Source organism: Rhinichthys klamathensis, unplaced genomic scaffold (genome assembly GCF_029890125.1).
Source record: "Rhinichthys klamathensis goyatoka isolate OS25496 unplaced genomic scaffold, OSU_Roscu_1.1 h1tg000567l_1, whole genome shotgun sequence".
Taxonomy (NCBI): domain Eukaryota; kingdom Metazoa; phylum Chordata; class Actinopteri; order Cypriniformes; family Leuciscidae; genus Rhinichthys; species Rhinichthys klamathensis.
The window spans coordinates 1143049-1163769 of record NW_026607033.1 but is presented as its reverse complement, the minus strand read 5'-3'; the positions used below and the strand labels follow the sequence as shown (position 1 = coordinate 1163769).

At 37.2% G+C, this 20721-nt stretch overlaps 1 protein-coding gene across 1 annotated transcript in view; it reads right to left on the bottom strand.

The window, feature by feature from the left end:
- Window positions 1-1303: 1303 nt before the first annotated feature.
- abhd17c (abhydrolase domain containing 17C, depalmitoylase) overlaps window positions 1304-20721 on the bottom strand; it is a 41885-nt gene continuing 22467 nt past the window's right edge. The window contains exons 2-3 of the mRNA XM_056239558.1: window positions 18270-18449; window positions 1304-3220 (exon numbers count right to left, since the gene is read on the bottom strand). Coding sequence (XP_056095533.1) covers window positions 3001-3220; window positions 18270-18449 — 400 coding nt within the window. The 3' untranslated portion in view covers window positions 1304-3000. The remainder of the gene's footprint in view (window positions 3221-18269; window positions 18450-20721) is intronic.

The following is a 20721-nucleotide window of genomic DNA, read 5'->3' as shown; positions in this document are numbered from 1 at the left end:
CTATATAATGTTCTACACTACTTATATCAATTAAGTTGGGACAGCAAAGACTGTGATTTGGACTTTGACTTACTAGTCATATGGTGTGTATTACAGATTTAAGGTAAAAAGCACAAACTTGATAAAAATCACAAATTGTATTGACAAATTGTAAATGTATTCACGGCTTGTAAAAGTAAAAAAAGACTTTAATCTGGCAAAAAGTTCCAAATTATAAGTGACTACCAGTAGAAATTCAATACATGTTTCTGAAATCAATTCGCCAGAATAGAAAGTAACACTGTGTCCATAGCGAAGACGTGTGGCACATCAAAACTAGAGCAGTGCCATTAAAATCAATAGCACTGTCTGCGCTGGAAGCATCTGTTGTGTCACGCCACTCATTTAGTTGATGGACATCTGCAGTTGGCCAGGTTCTATTTTTGATGCACTGCAAAAAGACCTTCTCGTCTTCAAGTCTGACACAATTGGTTTACAAATGTCATCTATTTTATGATCATAATATTATAGCTAGCTGGATTCATTTCTTATTACATTTGTATTAGTTACACTACCATTAAAACAATTGTGGGTTGGTTTGACTTTTTAAACAAGCATTTAATCAGTAAAAATAGTAATATTGTGAAATTTTATTGCCGTTTTAAATAACCATTTTCTACTTGAATATCTTTTAAAATGTAATTTATTCCTGTGATGCAAAGCTGAATTTTCAGCATCATTGCTCCAGTCTTCAGTGTCACATGATCCTTCAGAAATCATTCTAATTTGCTGATTTGCTGCTCAAGAATCATTTTTTATTATCAATGTTGAAAACTGTTGTGCTGCTTAATGATTTTTGTGGAATCCATGATTTTTTTTTTCAAGGTTACTTAATGAACAGAGCAAAAGAGCAGCATTTATTTGAAACAATTTAATGCATCCTTGCCAAATAAAAATATAGATTTCATTCTAAAAAGTATATAACTTAAGCTCTTAATGGACAAATGAAACGTCTCACATTGCTTTAAGTTAGCTATCAAGCTAAATAGTTATACATTGATATTCGTATACCTATTTAAATTAGCAGTTTCCAATATAAAATGATCACTAAGCTATTTTAATAATCCAGATGATGTTAATCCTGCAACAAATTAGGCATTATAAACAGCTACCTTTTAGAGTCTTGCACAACACTGTTATGACTCGAGCTGAACAGTTGCACACACCTGACCTTCTTAAACATGCAGAGCTGTCTGCAGTAAACTTTTTTCAAACTAAATAGAAATCAGCAACCTGAGAAATGAAAAGACTTCACATGTTAAGCTAGTTTTGGTTTCCATGCATCCTTTATTCCTTTATAAGCAGTACAATATCCACTGTGTTGCAATGACGCAACAACCAACAGAAAGAACAATAATCTGCCTCGCAGCACATTTAAGGCTTTAAAGATATATTTAAAAAAAAAAAAACTACAAGCAAAAGAGTCTGTACCAACTACATTTTTTCTGCATTATATTTGCATACTGTGATTCCAGTGTCAATAAAAATCAAAGCTAAATGCCATTTACTTCATATTTTACCTATATATATATATAGAGAGAGAGAGGGTGTACAGTACAGTTATCTTACAAACCAGCATTAAAAGAGGTGTAAATATTAATAATTACTAAAAAAACATTGTAAAAATGTCAGTATCAAAAGCAATGTCGGACTCAGATGTGATCAGTTTCTGCCATTCCTTAAAAAGAGGGTGTCAAGTCCACTGAGGTCAAGCACGGAAGAGCTTCATTTCTGAACAACAGTGTACATGAACCGCCACTGCATAACCTTACAGCAAAAAAACAAAACAAGTCAAGTTAACGAACATACAATCGGACGATCGCACCAGTTCGGTAGCAATCGATGTCCTTCATTAACATGGAAAACACTTCCAAACATTCTGTTGTGTAGCGTTATGGTGAAATGTCTACAAACACAGTCCTTCATTTGCAGTATGAGGGACTGGGTTTTGTAATTTGTCCAATGTCTGGAAAAGGGGATAAACTTCAAAATGGTGAGGAGGTGTGATACCTTATTTATATCTAGGTTCAGTTTTCACAGTGATTTTCCCATTAGAGTAGCAGCGAGCGGGAGCCCAGAGAAAATCTTCAAAATCCCATTTCCGAGAAATCATTGACAGGAATGTCGGAGCGAAATGTCTGAGAACATAAGGCTTATTGTAACGCCAATGCTAAAAGCAAAAGAGAAAGCTTCAAATTTCACATTTTTATACAACCCACGGTAAAAACGATGAAGTGTTTATGCGGAAACAATGCCCTGAATGCTGTTGCAACAAAGCACCATGTTTCACCGCTGAAAAGACAATACGCCCCCCTCCCCTTCCCACTGTATTCACGGACAGTACATCTTCATTATTTACGGGTCAAGTGTTTTTCACAGGTCTTCCTGTTTTAATTAGCCCAAGCTACAATTATTTTCGACCGAAGATTCAGTGGCCTTTACCACACAAACGCATGTGCGTAACGCACCTAAACACACACACACACGCACAAACTGGCCATGTAAAAAGTCACTCACTGGTTTATCTTGTACTAATCTACTTGAAACGTAATAAAACGGAATGCCATGACATAATTCCCGCCACCAACAAAAAAAAATCATCGAAAACAAAAATATATCAACCTGAAAATATCTGCACAATAAAAGTGCATCAGTTTAATTAACCCTTGAGGAGCATAAAAAAAAAAAGGAAGAAAAATGTTTAAATCAAAAACGCAATGTACTGAATGCGGTGCAAAACTTCAGCATTTCTTCATCAAGTATAAAAGAATAGAAAGTGGTTTCGAAATTATTAAAACGCGTTTCCCCTGTAGGGATGAAAACTCTCCTAAAGATCAAGAGAGAGACTTCCGCTTTTTTCCCCTTCAGCAAGTGCAAGTACTGATGGCGTCCTCAGCCGTGGGTAAAGGGGAACCCTACACGACACGTGTGAGTGTGTGTGCGTCTCGGCCTGCCGTGTCTTCAGGAGGTAGCCAGCTCAAACGTAATGAACTGTTTGAGTCTCTCGAGGTACTGAGCGTAAAGCTCGATGTCGTTGTGCCCGGCGCCTTCCACCCACAGAGGCTCCACGGCACGTGGACATCGCTCGTAGATGGCCAAGCCGTGGGAGAAATCGATCACTTCGTCTTCCGTGCCGTGGATGACCAGGACTGGAGATGCCACCTTTGAGACTTTGTCGATGCTGAAACATATGAAGACACATACAAGTCGTATCAGACACAGAAAAATATCAGTCAGTGGCATTGATTTACTTGTCAAGTGCTTTGCAAGCTTGTGAATTGATAGATTTTGTTTTAATTGCGGCACATCTAATCCACCGTACAACTTATTCTGGTCAAGCAGTGTCAAGCTAAGGCAGGAAGAAGACCGTCTGGCATGTAAAGCAACATTTATAGTGATAAACAACAGTTTCTCTTTCTAAAAGATGAAATTGTACCACAAAAGGAAAAGCAGTGTTACAATCGCTGTGCATCCAAAACAAATAAGTGTTGTCGTTATACCTCAGAAATCTGTTGTTGGAGTTAATATCAGTGAAAGTTCATGATTCTCATTACGAATTTCAATTCTACAGCTAATATGCTGAATAACACTCCTCTTAAGTGTTTAACTAAATAATAAGAATGTACACTACCGTTCAAAAGTTCGTATATATTTTTGTTTAAAGAAATTAAATTTTATTCAGCAAGGACACATTAAACTGATGAGACCGAAAAGACATTTATTATGTTGCAAAATATTTCTATTCCAAATAAATGCTGTTGTTTTGAGCTTTCTATTCAACAAAGAATCCTGAAAAAGTGCATCACAGTTTCCATACAAATATTAAGCAGCACAACCATTATAAACAGACTAATAATGCAATTATTTCTTCTAATAATAATCAGAGTAAGGTAGGACTTAATCGCAGTAAGATGTATACATGACACGAGCAAACCTCTTCACTCCCATTTACATGCAATTTTCATTATTCTATTATTCTGATTATGCTAAGAAGTGTGTTTATGATTATGAGCTTAATAGCATTAGTTTAAACGTAGTATTGTTTACTTGAGGTAAAGTTTAATTGCTAAATCCCATTATGAGTGTGTGCATGTTAACGTACACATTGATAATGATAATGAGCAGAAACTCAGTCAATTAGAATGACTTCTGAAGGATCATGTGACACTGAAGACTGGAGTAACGATGCTGAAAATTCAGTTTTGCATCAGGAATAAATATTCTAAAATATATTCAAAAACAATAACTACATTACTGTTTTTACTTATTTTGGTCAGTAAAAAAAAAAAAAAAAAAAATGCAGCCTTGGTGATAAGAGACTTCTTTCAAAATATGAAAAAATATCTTACCAACCCCACATTTTTCAACGGTAGTGTAAATAATTACAAATAAATAATAATTGAAATGGCTACATGCCATTTGTTATGCAAACGAGCATTGCTTAAAACACAAGTGGCATTAATAAAATGATGAATAAATAAGTCTGTCTGGCAACACAGGACTATGCATGTGTTCATTCTTAACACTCCAAACATCACAAAATGCCATTTACACTGGAATGTCTTACTCTGCATATTGTCAATAGTCATATACTTGCAGTAAACACAGGTAATGGTGATCACAGTTAATATCCACACAAGCTTTACCACGACTATGTAGAACTGCTGACTCGCTTCTGTGATCCTTAGTCCAAAGGAGTTAAACAGGCATACTAATTAATTTTCCACTCAACCTGCTTAATTGTTGCTTTTTTTCCTCATTGGTGCACAGGCAATCAAATTTGAGTAAGCGAGGAGATTAATGCATGACACTGGCTGATGGAATAATTACACCGCCTATGAAGAACGACGCCGTTATCCAAACACCAGCCAAATAAACATGCAGCATAAAGTTAAACCCAGCACATTCCAATGGATGACTGGCAAAGTGTAAATACTGTATTTTTATCATACAACAAACAGCAAGCATGTTTTGCTAAACTGATAGGAGGGAACGCTCATTAAAAGGAGCATTTTCTGGTCTTTAGCTTACTTACTATAATTTTCCCTCTTCAGTTCAAATAGGAGGAGGATGCAAAACATGACCAAATGTTACTTTTGGTGGGCTTTGATAGCAAAGCCTAAAGACCCCATGAAACCGCTTGAGCACACACTTCACTCGTCGACCAAGGATGTCTATAATACACAGCAGCGGAAAAACTTCGCCTCTGTCGTCATCTTTATTTTTATACCGCTTCATACAGACATTTTTTCAAAGCAGCTTCACAGAAGTAAAAAGGAAAGTAACAGAATTAAAGGCGTCATGACATGAAAAACCACTGTAAACAAGAGGATTAATCAATATATTCACTCTGTGAAGAGAACAACTGTAAATGCTAAATAGGCATATCTGCCATACTAGCATATCGATTTCCTCAAAGCTAACAAACAGACTAAAAACCACAAGACAGCATTTCGATTTCATGTTTTAAGGGAGCAGAATTGATTCAAGGCACTGGCTGACTTCACGTACCTCATCTTTTTCATATTAAAAACTGTACCACCTCAGCACACTTAATCCAAAAGAATTTCTTTTTCCACTCTGAATGATTCACCCTTGCCTAGCTTTGGACTTTTCGTCCATTCCTGGATTTGCACCTGATATTTCACTCTTGCAACTAAGAAAGATTGCACATGAACTGGTAGTGTTGGTAGTACTGAAAGTTCTAACTTGCAACACCTTGAAAAATATTGAAATTCAATAGCAATTTTTCTACGTGGTATCATATTGTACAGTATCCAAGTTAATTTAATTCTGGCACAAGTTAATTTGATTCCTCAGGCACAAGCACCTGTAACCCTGGTAGGTGGAAATTTACAGAAGTCAGGTGACTTTAACCCGATTTCGCTTCTCTGTTTGTGATCAGATCATTTTAAGCCATTAAACTGAAAAAGTTCAGAGTCCAATAATTCAGTACGAGAATTCATTAAAACAATCAGTCCAAAACAGCGCTAATGTAAAGAAAACCAGGCTGATTCTAAGTCTGTTATATTGCGTGCAATCAAGCAATGTATGTGCGCTCTCGACGCACTGATCGCACATTGTATTTCTGTAAAGACATTTCAGTACATAAACGTTGTTTCCACTCACAATCAGGATAATGTTTTGATTTGCCATGTGTATGTTGCTGTGTTTAGTAATTCTGAATGGATCCATGTACTGTAGTAGGTATATAATGCAGCCAGGTCAAGGCGGTTGGTTTAGGGTTAGTTTGGCATCTCCATGTGATCCTGTTCGGTATAGCAACTTGACTTGTGTACAGTGCAACAGCAAAGAGCTTGTTGAAATTTTAGACATGCTATACACTGTCAAGTTTGAGAAGTTTATTTCTGTATTTTTTTTCATGGGTGCTTTACAAATTGTGAAATTATATGCACATCTAAATTGGTTATTTGGTGTCCCTTTGGAGTCTTTTTTTAAGAGACACTTAAGAGACTTTTTTGTGAGAATCACCCTTCAATCTGATGGTATACTTGGCTGGATATAGCAAATAACAAATTCAACGTGTTAAACAAGATAAATGGTGTATGCTTAATTTCCCAATAAGGGTGTTATTAAAGTCTTTTAAATCGCGATAACTTGCTCACTTTTTGTGCGATTTAATCTATTGACAGCCCTAATTGTAATACAACTGCACAGTAAGAATACACATAAATGTAAATATGAAATGTTTAACATTAAATATTTCACAATAATAATGCATTATTATAACAACTGTATTTCAATATTTCTTATACAATAAATATTTTTTATAAAAATACAATAGGAGGAAAACTGCAGGGAGACCTTAGTGTTTGTAAAAAAAAAAGAGAAAAAAAACAAATCTAGTGAAATGCATGAAAGATCACAAAAATATTGGAAATTTTGCAAACGTGACAGAGCAAAGCTGGTACTGGTGTATCGATACTGCATAAAATGTATAAAAACAATATAAAATATTCAGAATCGACATGCATCAAAAAATCTATATTTTCGACAACACTACTAACTGGAAGAGGGGTTAAAAAGATGCCCATGTTTCAATGAAGTTAATTTGAAAAGGCTACATGGCCCGCAGAGAAGAGAAGGGAAGCAATACCAGAAGCGCCAATTTAAGATGACACTATCACTCACAGCATCTCTCTGTTTGTCTTTACCCCTTGACTGTAGGAGTCAACCATCACTGGCTCTCCCTCACTGTATTTTAATATTCAAACCATGCCACACTGCAGCCAGCAAATCTGCAGAGACAGGCGAGTCATCAAACTTTTATTCAGCCTGACTCTCCATTCACAGCCTTTGTGAATATCCACCGACCCAACCACACGGACACACTCCCACTCCTAAGTTCCGCTGGTCTGCTGGATCTGGAATCAGTGACTGGAAGAGAAATCCTGGACTTGGCAGTGGTGGTTTCCAGAATTGAGACCACCGGATTTGCGTCCAGGATTGTAATCTAAGGATTGTTCAGGGTGTTTTAGTTTGTTTGAATGGGGTGTTCACACTGGCAGCGTCTTGAAGCGACCTGAGGTCAATCGTTTTCAATGAGGGCAGGCACTTTCCACTGAGCAGGAGCGACTTTTGGAGAAAGTAGAGTAAAGTTAAAAAATGCAATGTGATAACTAGTGCTGTTGCCTGATAGAGTTGAGAACAAATGCCTACTCGCAACAGAGACCTGGGATGTTTAAATCACATTTAGTGTGTTAAAGGATTAGTTCACCTCTCTAAATGAAAATTTCCTGATAATTTACTCAAATGCCCTCCAAGATGCCATCGAAGATGTTCATGTCTTTCTTTCTTCAGCGGAAAAGAAATTACATTTTTTGAGAAACATTTCAGGATTTTTCTCCACACAATGGACTTCAATGGTAACCAAATTGTTGAAGCCCAAATCAATGCAGTTTCAAAGGGCTACGAAGTGGTTCAAAGGGCTCTGCACGATCCCAGCTGAGGAATAGGGTCTTATCTTGCGAAACGATCTGTCATTTTCTAAAAAAATAAATAAAATGTATATACTTTTTAACCACAATTGTTTGTCTTGTGCTGGTCTGCGACGCGCCAGGCATTACGTAATCACATTGGACATTATGCTTTGTTGGCATAATGGGTTGTGTGTGTGGGGGGGACAGCTGTTGTTCTGCAAGACACTTGAGGAACATCTGTATTGCACTCTGATAACAATCAAATAACAGATGTGTCCATATTAATTATGAAACATCAGTCTCTATTGACCCCCAAATGCACTATTTCTTTAATTTAAAGGCCCACTAAAGTGCCTTGAAACGCGCAGCATTATTTAATGTGTTGACGTAATTTCCACTTAAACAGGAAGACAGGGCGAGACATATCAAACAGCTCCTCCCCTTTTTTAAAATAGCGTTTAGTTTATATCACAGCTCGACCAGATTCGTTGAGCTATGTAAAGCCGCAGTTCCCTCCTAATCTCCTCCATATCGCTTTAAAATATAACATTCTGTGCAGAATTCAAATGAAGATTAGCAAGAATTATTATTATTATAGTAGTAGTAGTTGTATCACTGTAAAGTCATATTGATGTATATAAAAAAAACAATTGTTTGCCAAATTGTGCAGCCCTACAAACAAGCACAGGCAACATGGAGCTGTTTATTTTATTTTTAAATCACAAAAAAAAGGGAGGACATAGGACAAAAACAAAACCATGAAAGTTGTTTAATTCATGCACTATTTTTAAAGTCTTCAGAAGCCATACGATAGCTTTGCACGAGAAACAGACATAGATTGTTTTGTGAATAATGATCAAAATATTGGTCTAATACTTACAAAAAGCTATCATATGACGGTCACTGTGATTTTACCCAGAAAGACATGTTCCTGGATCAACACTTTGTAGATCCTAGAACAACATTCCTGTCCAAAAGTTTAGTGCTAACCCTATCCCTAAACCTAACCCTACCTGGGAAGTCATCCCTAAAATCAGAGGGAAATGATCGGTGAACAACACTGATGTAGAAGCACCAAACCCTGGTAAGCCTACTTTTTTTTTTTTTATGTAAACTTGTCCCTCAAATTACTGGAATGTTGATCCAGGAAGATGTTGTACTTGGTGAAATAACGTTCACCATCATATGACTTAAGACGACTGCAAAAAACATCTTTTAAGGTGCTTATGTAGATTTTTTGCTGCTTGCAGGCAGCAGATGTAGCCATTATGAACTTTGTATGGAAAGAGCAACATGAAGATTATTCAAATTTTCCTTTGGTGCTTTATGAAAAACAAACCACATATGATTTAAACCACATGAGTACAGTTTACAGACTTTGACCTTTAGCACGATCACAACCCTCACCTGACTTCTGTAAAACTCAATTTAAAGCAAAAACGATTTACTTTATTAGTGCTAATACCCTTCATCAACAACTCATCTTGTTAAAAAAAAAAAATAGCCATTTTGAATCTGCATCTTTCGAATCCACTCCAAGATTTCACATTTTATTAAGGGAAACGGACGACGTGTTAAACCATAATTCTTTCGACAAATTGCAAGCCGGCGTCAAGACAGCTAGCTCATTAACACCTCCAGTCAGCTGGCTTCGTGTTCATTACGGGTCTTTGACGGGGCCGGCTGGCGAGCTATTAGAACACAGAGACGGTTCAATCTCTCACGACTGTAGCTTCTCATTATGAAATACTGACAGTGTAGAAGAGAATCAGGCCACTCAACCTCCCATTCATCACCCAAAAGAGAGCGAGAAAGAGCATCTGCCTCAGAGAGAGAATCACTTTGATTACAATGAAGCGCGCCCCCGGCCATTGCTAATTTCACCCAGACTGGAGTAGAGAGTGAGCGAAACGAGACGAGTAACGAAACAGAGGAGGTTTCCGTCATTCTTGCATGTTTCTAAAGCCTCAACAACATTCTGTCTGAGAGCTACGGCTGTAATCTTCCCATTACAGCCTTAATCTTGCAATTTGATCTTGTCGCAATTTAATTAGATTTAAATATGAGGTCGGATAAAACGGGATCAGCGATTAAGAGAGGTTCCAGACCAGTCGCTACAGTCTAATCGAGTTCAATCCAGAAATCCGCAGTCTGCTTTCCGATTGAGACCCAGCTTAACCGAGGCTTGACTTGTAAAGAATGACACGGATATTTCATTATTCTGACCTCCTTCTGTTTCTTTATCCCTTCAAGTACTGCATAAAAAGAATCAAGAAAATCTTTCATGAATAGTCGACTTGGCAAATTTAAACACAGGGATTGAAGACCTTTGACCTCCGCCAGCATTTTTAAAAAGGCCTTGAAGAATAAACCCATGAGTATCGGGTCAACATCCAAATGAGCAGTCATGTGAGCTCCTTAGAGGTGTTACCTATAGACCTTTTGTGATGCCTCTTAAGGGCGAAACTTGATCTCAGCCGAAAAGTAGAATTCTAAGACAAAATCCATTTAAGGCAAGTCAGTTCACTTGGCATGCATTGAAGCCTTTTACCTGAAAAGAAAATATTAGGCAAAATATGAATGTCTTTGGGATCATGTGCATGTTGCTCTTTTTCCGTGTCATCATATTTAACTCTAAACGCCAGCTGGTGGCGATATCTCGTCAGAAAGAGCTCACATTTACAACTGATGACGCGACGTGCACGCCTGCTCTGATGTGTTATGAGATGCACACCGAGATATCAAGATGGACAGCGAGCGCTCAGTCTCACTGATTGCAAATTCAGTTTACATACACTTCCTAATTGTGCACGCACAATATGTGGCAATTCAAATGCAGATGCGCTTGTACTGTCCAAAAATCTATTCGATGGTTATTTTCAGGTCACTTTGGTTTTTTTTGCACATCAGTCAGAAAGATTTTTTTTTTTTTTTTTTTTTTTTTTTTTTTCTGAAAGAAATTACTACTTGTATTCAGCAAGGATGCCTTACATTGATCAAAAATAACAATAAAAGACATTTGTATTGTTTCCACAAAAATACAATGTTTGATAATAATAAGAAATGTTTCTTCAGCATTAAATCAGCATATTAGAATGATTTATGAAGGATCACGTGACACTAGTCTAATAATAAAATCCAGTAAAAACAGTAAAATTGTTAAATATTAAGTAAATGCAGCCTTAGTGAGAATTAAAAAGACTTAAGTCCAAATTTAAAAAAAAGATCTTACAGACCCCAAACCTTTCAATGGTAGTGTGAGTTATTGCAAAGTCATTCATTTATAAAAGTTAGTGCTCACTTTTTTAAAATATATATAAAAAGAAATTATTCTAAATCAAAAACTAACTTAAAAGCTCATTTTATTTTTTGGCCCAACAGGTCTCAAATGTGTTTCTGCAATTTCATCTGACATAAATGGTATCATAAATGTTGTTTTGCAAAATAAAATAAAAAATGAAGCTACAAAAGCATTCTGGCTTGTCATCCTAACGCACTCATAACAGGACAATGGAGTGCCTGAAATGTGAGATTTCCTGCGCTACAGTTGCTTCCTACTTCCTTACAATTTCTCATTGATTTGTAGGTTGTCTCCGTCTCCTCACAGTCCCTGCTGAAACATTTAATAAAAAATAAAAAAGCAGGAATTCACCAAAAAAATGTCACACCCATGGACCGTTGGCTGAAGGTCTGATGCATATGCCACACAAAATTGGAAACACTTCAGGACTTTCGAAGTCGTCATTGGATTTCTGGGAGACGTGCCTGTCGGGTTCTTCAACAGTTTGTTTGGAAACTAAGATGGGGTGACGCCAAACCCCCTCATGGAAGGATAAAGCTGTCGTTTTTACAACTGTGACAATGAGCACCGGAGTTTCAAAAGTATGTGAAGTATGTAAAGTTGGCGGCATAGACTCTTTAAAATACATCCAAGAGTTTTACACACCAGTCTGTTACTGTAGTAGGGTCATCGACGTTACATTTTCACGCCCCTGAACATGACGCGGAACAAAACAAACTGTGATTGGTTGTGTTGCATGTCAGTCAGACGGCATATCCGAGCGGTCCTTGTCCAATGAAAGCTGCTGTGGAGTCCAGACCTTCGGCCATCAGTCTGAAGGTCTGGCTACGCGACATGTAACAAAGTTTTTCATTCTGAATTTGCATGTTTCAGCTGCATCAGACATGAAGCTACCTATGAATACTGCAGCAGGAGAATCTTACCACCAGAATAGACATTATTATAAACTAGAACACGCAGGAAGCTGAAGCGAAAGGGTTTACGTGCCAAGCTGCACGGCGGGTCGTGATGAGGGTATATCACGACTGATATAAGTGAGTGCGGAATAAAGATAGGTGTCCTCTGCTGCACAGGTGAGCTGTACACGCATCGGCTGTTTTTCACCAGCTTTATCTCAGAAGCCAGACATGGTAGTTACAGCCAGAGATGAAGGGAATGAGAATCGGAAACAACGCAAGTGTCACCTGACACTTTCAGGGAAAAGTGATGCGCATTGACAGAAACAGGCAAAGGTATCAACTATCACGACTGGGGGTTTCAAAAGAACTACTTAGATTATCTTCAAGTATTCCTGGTAAAATCAGTGTAATCAGACATGTCTCAAGCTGTGTAATATAGCCGTAAAAGAGAAAATGGAGTTTCATGTTGTCCTTCAAGGTTTTTTTGACAGGTTACAGGGATGGCTTTTAAGAGCAATTACACATAGAAGTTCACAACAACCTGTCCAAGCAAAAACACCTCCTGTCAAAGTAGACTTGGAAGGGAGATTTACATTTGACAGCAAGGGTCAAAGTTGATCTCCTTGCTAATGAGACTGAAATTCAACCTATGCGTGAGCGTATTTGTAAAAGTGTTAATTGCTGACCTGTCATATTAGGCATGGCATTAAAGTTCCCTCACTCAGATCTTAGAATAACAACACTACAATAAGGCAGCCATTCATTTCTTTCCCTCTTATGCTGTAGTGTTATTTTCCTTCATCCACATTTCACATCATGATGACGGGATAGACCACAGTTCAAAAGTATGGGGTCGGTAAGATTTATTAGGCCTAAATGTTTTAGGGAGGATTCTCTTATGCTGACCAAGGCTGCATTTGTTTGATCAAAAGTAAAATAAAAAAATAAAATAAATAAAAAACAGTAATATAGCAAAATTACTACAATTTATAATATTTGAATACATTTTAAAATGTAATTTATTCCTGTGATGCAAAGCTGAATTTTCAGTATCATTACTCAAGTCTTTAGTGTCACATGATCCTTCAGAAATCATTCTAATATGTTTATTTGCAAATATTTCTTCTTATCAAGGTTGAAAACTGTTGTGCTGCTTAATATTTTTTTTAAACAGTGATAATTACATAAAAAAAAAAAAAAAAAAAAAAAAAAAACTTTTAAACAGCAGTGTTTCCCGATTAAAGCTGCAGTAGGGAGTTTTGAGAAAACATTGACTTAGCCTGAAAATTTGAACAAGCACAACTTACAGGTCCCACCCCCTTGCTCTCTGCTGAGCTACAGCCCTCCCTCCACAGCTCGTCCTCCACAGCGGAGCCTGTCGTGAACGCGCAGGCTAGTAAACAGGGCCAACGATGACGGCGGATAAAAAGTTATATGGCACATTCACTAATAGGGACTAAACGTCAACAATATGCTTTACATTGACTATGGCCTGCCCATACTTTGACTACAAACTTGGTCCTCAAATCATTATGTATTTTGCAATAGCCTACATGTAACTTTATAACGTTGCACTCTTTCTATAAGTTATAAATAGCTAGTTAATATAACGGTAACTAACGTTACAGTATGTAAGTAATTATTCTAGCGATATATAATGCTAGATAAGATGTGCTAGTACATTATTTCAGCAACATGACAAGCCAGTGAATTATCAGGTTTCAATTGTTGCTTAGCAGAGTGCGTGACATTTTATCTAGCACTACATGTTATGCGGCTAGAGTTTTGACACCGAGTCAATGGGCTCTGTGTAATTCTTTCTTTTTCGCTTGTTTATCGTCATCAGTCTTTTTCCTTTTACCTCTTTGTTTTATGAGCAGGTGTCACTCGAGAATTGGCAGTTTAGGTTGTTTCTCCGTCATAAGCACAGCTGCAGCACGCCGGCAATCTTGAGTTTGAACGACGGCTCGCGCTGTGCAAGAGAGGGGTGTGATCAGCGCGTACACGAGCGTGATTGACACTGCTAAGACATTCCTCCTGGCTCTGATTGGTTGTTTCTGACCGGGAGCGTGTATTTCTTGCAAATGGCAATAGGACCACTGGGAGGAGCCAGAGGAGCTTGATTTTTACACAGATTATCTGTCTCATATTCTACTGTCAGGACATAATGACAGTTTTAGTAAATACATGTTTTCAAAAGTTACCTACAGGAGCTTTAATTCTGAGAAAGCGGCTTGGAAACTTTGTCAAAAGAGTCGACTGGGTTCAACTATAAGTAGCTTGCATCTCGGCAAAGTAGTTGGCTCCACTACAAGCTACGAACTAATGTTTTTTTGTTAGTTAGTAGCTTGTGTTGCTAACTATGGAAGCTTGTTTCCACAACAGAACAAACAAAAGGTAATTGCAACTTCTAACTATTCTGACTTTCTCGCATCTGCGAGTTTATATCTCGCAATTCTCAGAAATGCATGGTATAAACTTGCAATTACGAGTTAAGTCAGAAATGTGTGATATAAAGTTGCAATTGTGAGTTGTAAAGTCAGAATTATTTGCTATAAAATCGCAAATAAATTTTTTTTTTCGCAATTGCTACTTTTTATCTCACAATTCTGAAAAATAAACTCCCAATTGTGAGATTAAAAGTCACAATTATCTTTTAATTTGTTTTATTCCGTGGCAGAAACAAGCTTCCATAGAACTTTTTTTTGTCAAAAGGAGTCTAAAAAGGGCCCCTATTATGGTTTTTGGAAAATTCCCTCCCATGCAGTGTGTAATTTAGCAGTTTGTGAACGTAAACTTTCTGCAAAGTTGTAAAGTCGAAAGTGCACAATAAATAAAGTTGTCTCCTAAAATAAAATAAAAAACTCGACTCTGAACCACCTAAACGAGTCGTCTGTAATTATAATCCTTCTACTTTACGGTTCTACGTCACTAGATAAGACATTTGCATAATGCTCACGCCTACGTTGTCCGCTCGCGAACTTTACCAGCCCTCCAACATCATTTTACTGACGACTGCTTCTCAAATCTCGGAGTTCAGAGCAAGATCCGCAAAACGCTTGCTCTTGAAATATGGGTCAGTACCCAGTTTATTTGGACCAACTTGCTCCTCAATCACAACCTATAAGTATGAATAATTATCGAAGTATATATTTTCTACCAGATGCTCAAAATATGTAGTTGTGTGTTAAATCACGTTATTTCTGTCTTACTGAAATAGTTCTGCAAATCAGCTGTGGCCCACCATTACTTAAAATTGTGTCTATTAAATGCAGATTGTCTGCTGTTCTTAGTACTTTGAGTAATGATAAAGGATGGAGCAAGATTTGTTTTACAAACGTTTATGTTACATCAGTCATTCACGTTAGTGCTCGGCTAACGTATGCACCGTTGTGCACCGCAATAAATTAGAAATATACACGTGTTTGTTGAAGGACATACTCTTGTGAATGCTGATGGTGAGGAATTACAGTAGCAAAATCTCATAATGTACATCAAAGTGACTAGCATAGACGTTATCATTAATGTCTTTACAGTGTGTACAATCGCTGAGGCCTGAGGAAGCCTCCTGAGCTGAAATTAAGTTATGGTAACAGTCGTTTAGTTTCCGACAAGCGCTGTAAGCGGTAGACCAATCACAACAGACAGGTCCATCTGGCCAATCAGAGCAGAGTAGGCTCACGGAAAGGAGGGATTTAGAAAGACTGAATTATCGGACAAGTCATTTGAGAATCATTGAAAAATGTGGTGATGTGTAATGTATACTATAAAAAATATTTAAGTTTTTTTTTTTTTTTTATGCATGTAAACCTGTTGGAGACCTTCAAAACAAAGTGCCCCTATTATCCTAATTTTAAGATTATCATCTTATCAATACATAACTACCTGTTGTTTTTTTTACGAGTGGCAGTTTTCTAGTACAAAAACTAGGTTTTTTTTAATACATGAAAAATCTCAAATAGCTGACAGCCAGTTCAACTTTCATTACATTACTCAGCGCCTGCAACCACTTTCATTTAAAAAAAAAAAAAAAGAACACAAATGGCTACAGCTGTGAGATACTTGAAAGCCATCACTTGAACTGCTGAAAGGAAGGAAAATGGCAACTTTTAGCACTTTGTAGCTCAGTGTGGTAAAAATGTAAGCCACTTCCTGAGTAATAAAAACTCAGAGAAGTTCCAAAAGAGTATAAAAACAAAACTACAATTGGAAAAGAGGAAGTAAGGGAACACAGCTTGAGAGAAGATGGCTAACTCCGATTCAACACTTGTCTCATTCAGATTCCTGAGTTTCCTGCTACCATCTGTGTGAGTAACGCAATGAACTGTACAGCTTCAGGCTGTTACCAGTTACTGGTTTGATCCTAGATGCCAACTAACCGCTTAGTCCATTCATGGATCATCTAAAGCATATTGCACACAAAATTGGAACGCAAAAAAAAAAAAAAGATTAAGTACACTACCATTCAAAAGATTGAGGTTGATATTTTTTCAATTTTTTCAATTATTTTATGCTCATCAAGGTTGTATTTATTTGATTAAAAATACAGTAAAGACAAATATTCTGAAATATTACAATTTAAAATAACCATTTTCTAGTTGAATATATTTTTAATGTTATGCAAAGCTGACTTTTCAGCATCACTGCTCCAGTCTTCAGTGTCACATGATCCAGAAATCATTCTAATATGCTTTTCAAGAAACACTTTTTATTATTATCAATGTTGAAAACAGTTGTGATGCTTAAAATTTTTGTGAGGAACATGATACATTTTGTCAGAATTATTTGAATAGAAGTTCAAAAAGGACAGCAATTATTTGAAATCTAAATCTTTGGCGACATTAAAAATGTCTGTAACGCTTACAATAAGGTATCTAGGGCCACCCCCTAATAGTCGACTAAACGTTAGTTGACTAGAAGAGGCTTAGTCGACCAAGATTTTATTAGTCGGTTAGTTGCAGAAAAAAAAACTCCACAAAAAGTGCCAAAGTCCATGAGGGACAGATTGTTAACGGCAGGTCCTTGTGGTAATTACAGTATGTCAGTCAGTAAATACAAACGTAGCGCTATTGGAAATACAAGCGCTATTGGAAGCTAAAGTATAACGGGCTTACTGCATGACATGGAGGCGCCAGCACGATCACTTGCATAGCAGAAACAACTTAAAATACTAAATTTTTTATATATCATTCCAAATAGTAAAGGGTCTACTTTTATTTCTACATCACATATATTAACCGAAACAGTATATCCTTGCCTCAAAGACATGAGAAAATACATCTATAGAAAGCTTGAAATGTACTTTTAAATACTTTTAAATTAACCAATTCGAATAGAAAAACAAATACTCTCTTATATTACGTAAAGTTGTATTTCTCTTTAAAGGCGCATCCAATGTACTTCGGAGATGGCGAGTCAGCATTGTCAACTTCATCTTTGCAGCCGATACTGACTCAGAAAACACTAGTTCTTTAAAAAAAATTAAGGAAACATTTTAATTGTTTATTAATCATTACTTTTGCCAGTGCTTTGCGACAAGCTTTATGTGTGTGCTTGAGTGGTGTGAGGCATATATTCCACCCCCCAGTATATATTTAAGTAATTAAATTAATATAAACGTGCGATTAGTTGACTAAAGGCATAAACAAACGACTAGTCGACTAGAAAAATCTTTAGTTGGGGGCAGCCCTAAAGGTCTCATTATTCAATAGATTAAGTAACAATGAGCAATACATTTGTACAGTATATTAATCTTTGTTAATGTTAGTTAACAAAAAAACAACTGTGCATTGTTAATTCAGGTTAGCTTAGGGCCATTAAATAATATGAACAGAACCAACTTCACCATTAACCAAATTAACATTATGTAAGATTACTAAATGCTTCAGTAGTATGTTTCATTGAAGTAATGTAGTTAACTAATGTTAATAAATGGAACCTATACTGTTAAGCATTACCAACATGTATTTACTGTCACTTTTGATCAATTTAATGCATCCTTACTGAAAAAATAAAAATAATCTTTTCATTTCAGCTAGAAAGGCATGTTCACAAGCATTACATTCGGGATCACAGATGTTTGCATCTTACCTTGGGAAGGCATCAAAGCAGTAAGTTTTGCGGGTGTCCGGGAAGGCCACACGCAAGCCGGACATGAGGGGAGAGTGAAGGATCACTGCCGCGCACTCGTACCGGGACGCCAGGTCTACCGTCGGCACCGTCCCTATACTCTGACCGTACAGGATGATGTTTTCTGGAGTCACTCCATACCTTCAGAAGGAAAAACAAAGAAACAACAGCTGTAAATCATCACGTTTCATATCAACTATTCCAAGCGTGGTACAAATCTGGCATCCTCGTCTATGTGGGTGAGCTCGGCAGAAATTATGTCGCAACACAAACAGCTTGAGCTGTTTACTTTGAATTACACTTGTGTCTATAGCAACAATACGATTTGTGGCAAAATAAATTTCCATCAAGGCATATTAGACAATCCAATTGGACAAAATGGCATGTTAGGCCAAAAACAGAGGAGAAATCTCATTTCTTCAATGAGAAATGATTTCTCATTTCTTTAATGAGAAATCATTAAAAATAGAAACATGAATTATACTGACAGCATGGATTCAGACTCCATAAAAGAACTGAACGAGTCCCTGAGCTTGTGAACACAGGACTTGGCTAAGCTTTATTTGACACTTTAAGATGCGCTCAAAGGAAATGCTAGAGGCAGTGAGTGAGAAGTCAAGGCTTAGATGGAGAAAGGAAAAAATGCACTTTAGGTTTTTGTTCTCTGACTTTCCCGGCTGGTTTTGCAGTCAGGCCTGACATCTGATCAGCTGCAGCGGCTGCGAGGTGTGTACCGGGGTCAACGAAAGAAAGAAAACGTGTTTAATGTCTGACCAGGTCAGATTTATCATAGGCTTGCCAAGGGCCGGGTGAGACAAGGTAGATGGAAGTAGTTGGAAGTCCTCCATCCACACACAGCGATACAAAAAAAAGTGTACCGTGGAGACCGCTGGCTACACAAGCCTCTGAACTGGACTACCCCTGCGAGAGCTTTGGCGAGATTTTATCAGGTAACAGAACATGAGGTCTCCATCTCCCACACAGACAGACATTACAGGGTGAAAAGAGGCGGCATAAACCACTCCAGTAAATAAACAACCACCCATGTGACCGAGCTGATAGACACAGTGTGAGACTATTCAGGCTTGAAAATCAAGTTTATGGAGATGAGAGCAGAGCCGAGAGAAAACACATCAACGAGGTAATTCATCTCCATCAAGAACAATCCACATTGTGAGTCAGCTAACATTTGGGAAAAAGTGTTTGTGAACCATATTGAATGAACTGTATTTTTTATAAGCATGGCTGATAAACTGAAACCTTATTTAAAGAAATAGTTCAACCAAAGTACTAAGTAATGTCAATGTCTGACATCATATAAAAATATGATATATGGACTTGTCATGTGACATCACAAATAATTTAAAATGTTATTCACCAAAAATCTGCAATCAAGTTAATCCATTCAAGTCACTGAGTTGTCAAAGTGTAAGTTAAACATATTGACTTGCTTAAAGCTGCAGTCCACAGTTTTTCCTCTGTCGCCATCTCTGTTCGAAATCTGCAATTGCCGTCATTATCAACTTTATGCGAGTTGTACTTCGACACGGCACAGCGCGGATGAATCCCATGGTTTAAGGAGAGTGTGCGGCTGTCAGTCACCGCGCCGGTGTGGATACTGTCATTCGGAATCACAGATTCTATTTTTTGGTAGTAAGTATGACCAACATAAGAATTCACATCAAACCGTGCAAATTATACTTTGTTCTCAAATTGTTAAAGTTAACAACATCAGTACTGCGTGACTACATTGAAAGCCCTTCAGATATTTATCCTCGTTTTCGCATGGGCCCGGTTGCAGTCTCTTTTTCCAAACTCTTTTGCATTTTACTTTACAACGGGTTAATCTCTAGTTGTCACTGGTGATTGTCGTTTGAACTTTCTGGATCCGCCATCAAATTAATAAGTTTAATTATATCAAGTGCTGTGAGAAAAGGCTATAAATCTCCACCTCCAACATCCTCACACTCATAGCCTACTAGCCGAGACTCCTCCTTTATGTGTACAGATGTGACGTAATGACGCAAAAACATGCTTGAATTTCCCATGGAAATTCACGAGTACCACTGGAATTAAAAACATTACACGCTTACCATTTTGAAAATGAGCTAAGGCAAGCAGATAGTTTTGAACACTGGCTGGTTATGTACTTGCTCAAATTTATTTTGGATAATTAACCCAAAAAAGTTAAGGAAAACAGTAAACTAAGAAAAATAAGAAAATATATAATTAAGAAAAATAAATAAATGCATACATAAGAACAAATAATTACCACAATCTTTCATAGCCACGAGGGAACAATTTACCAGTTCGCAAAAGCCTGTGTTATAATGTTTTTGTTCACCAAGTGTCCGTTCTTCGTATGTTGCTTAGAAGATCTGGCATCTGTCAAATCATCTCAGATGTCGTGATA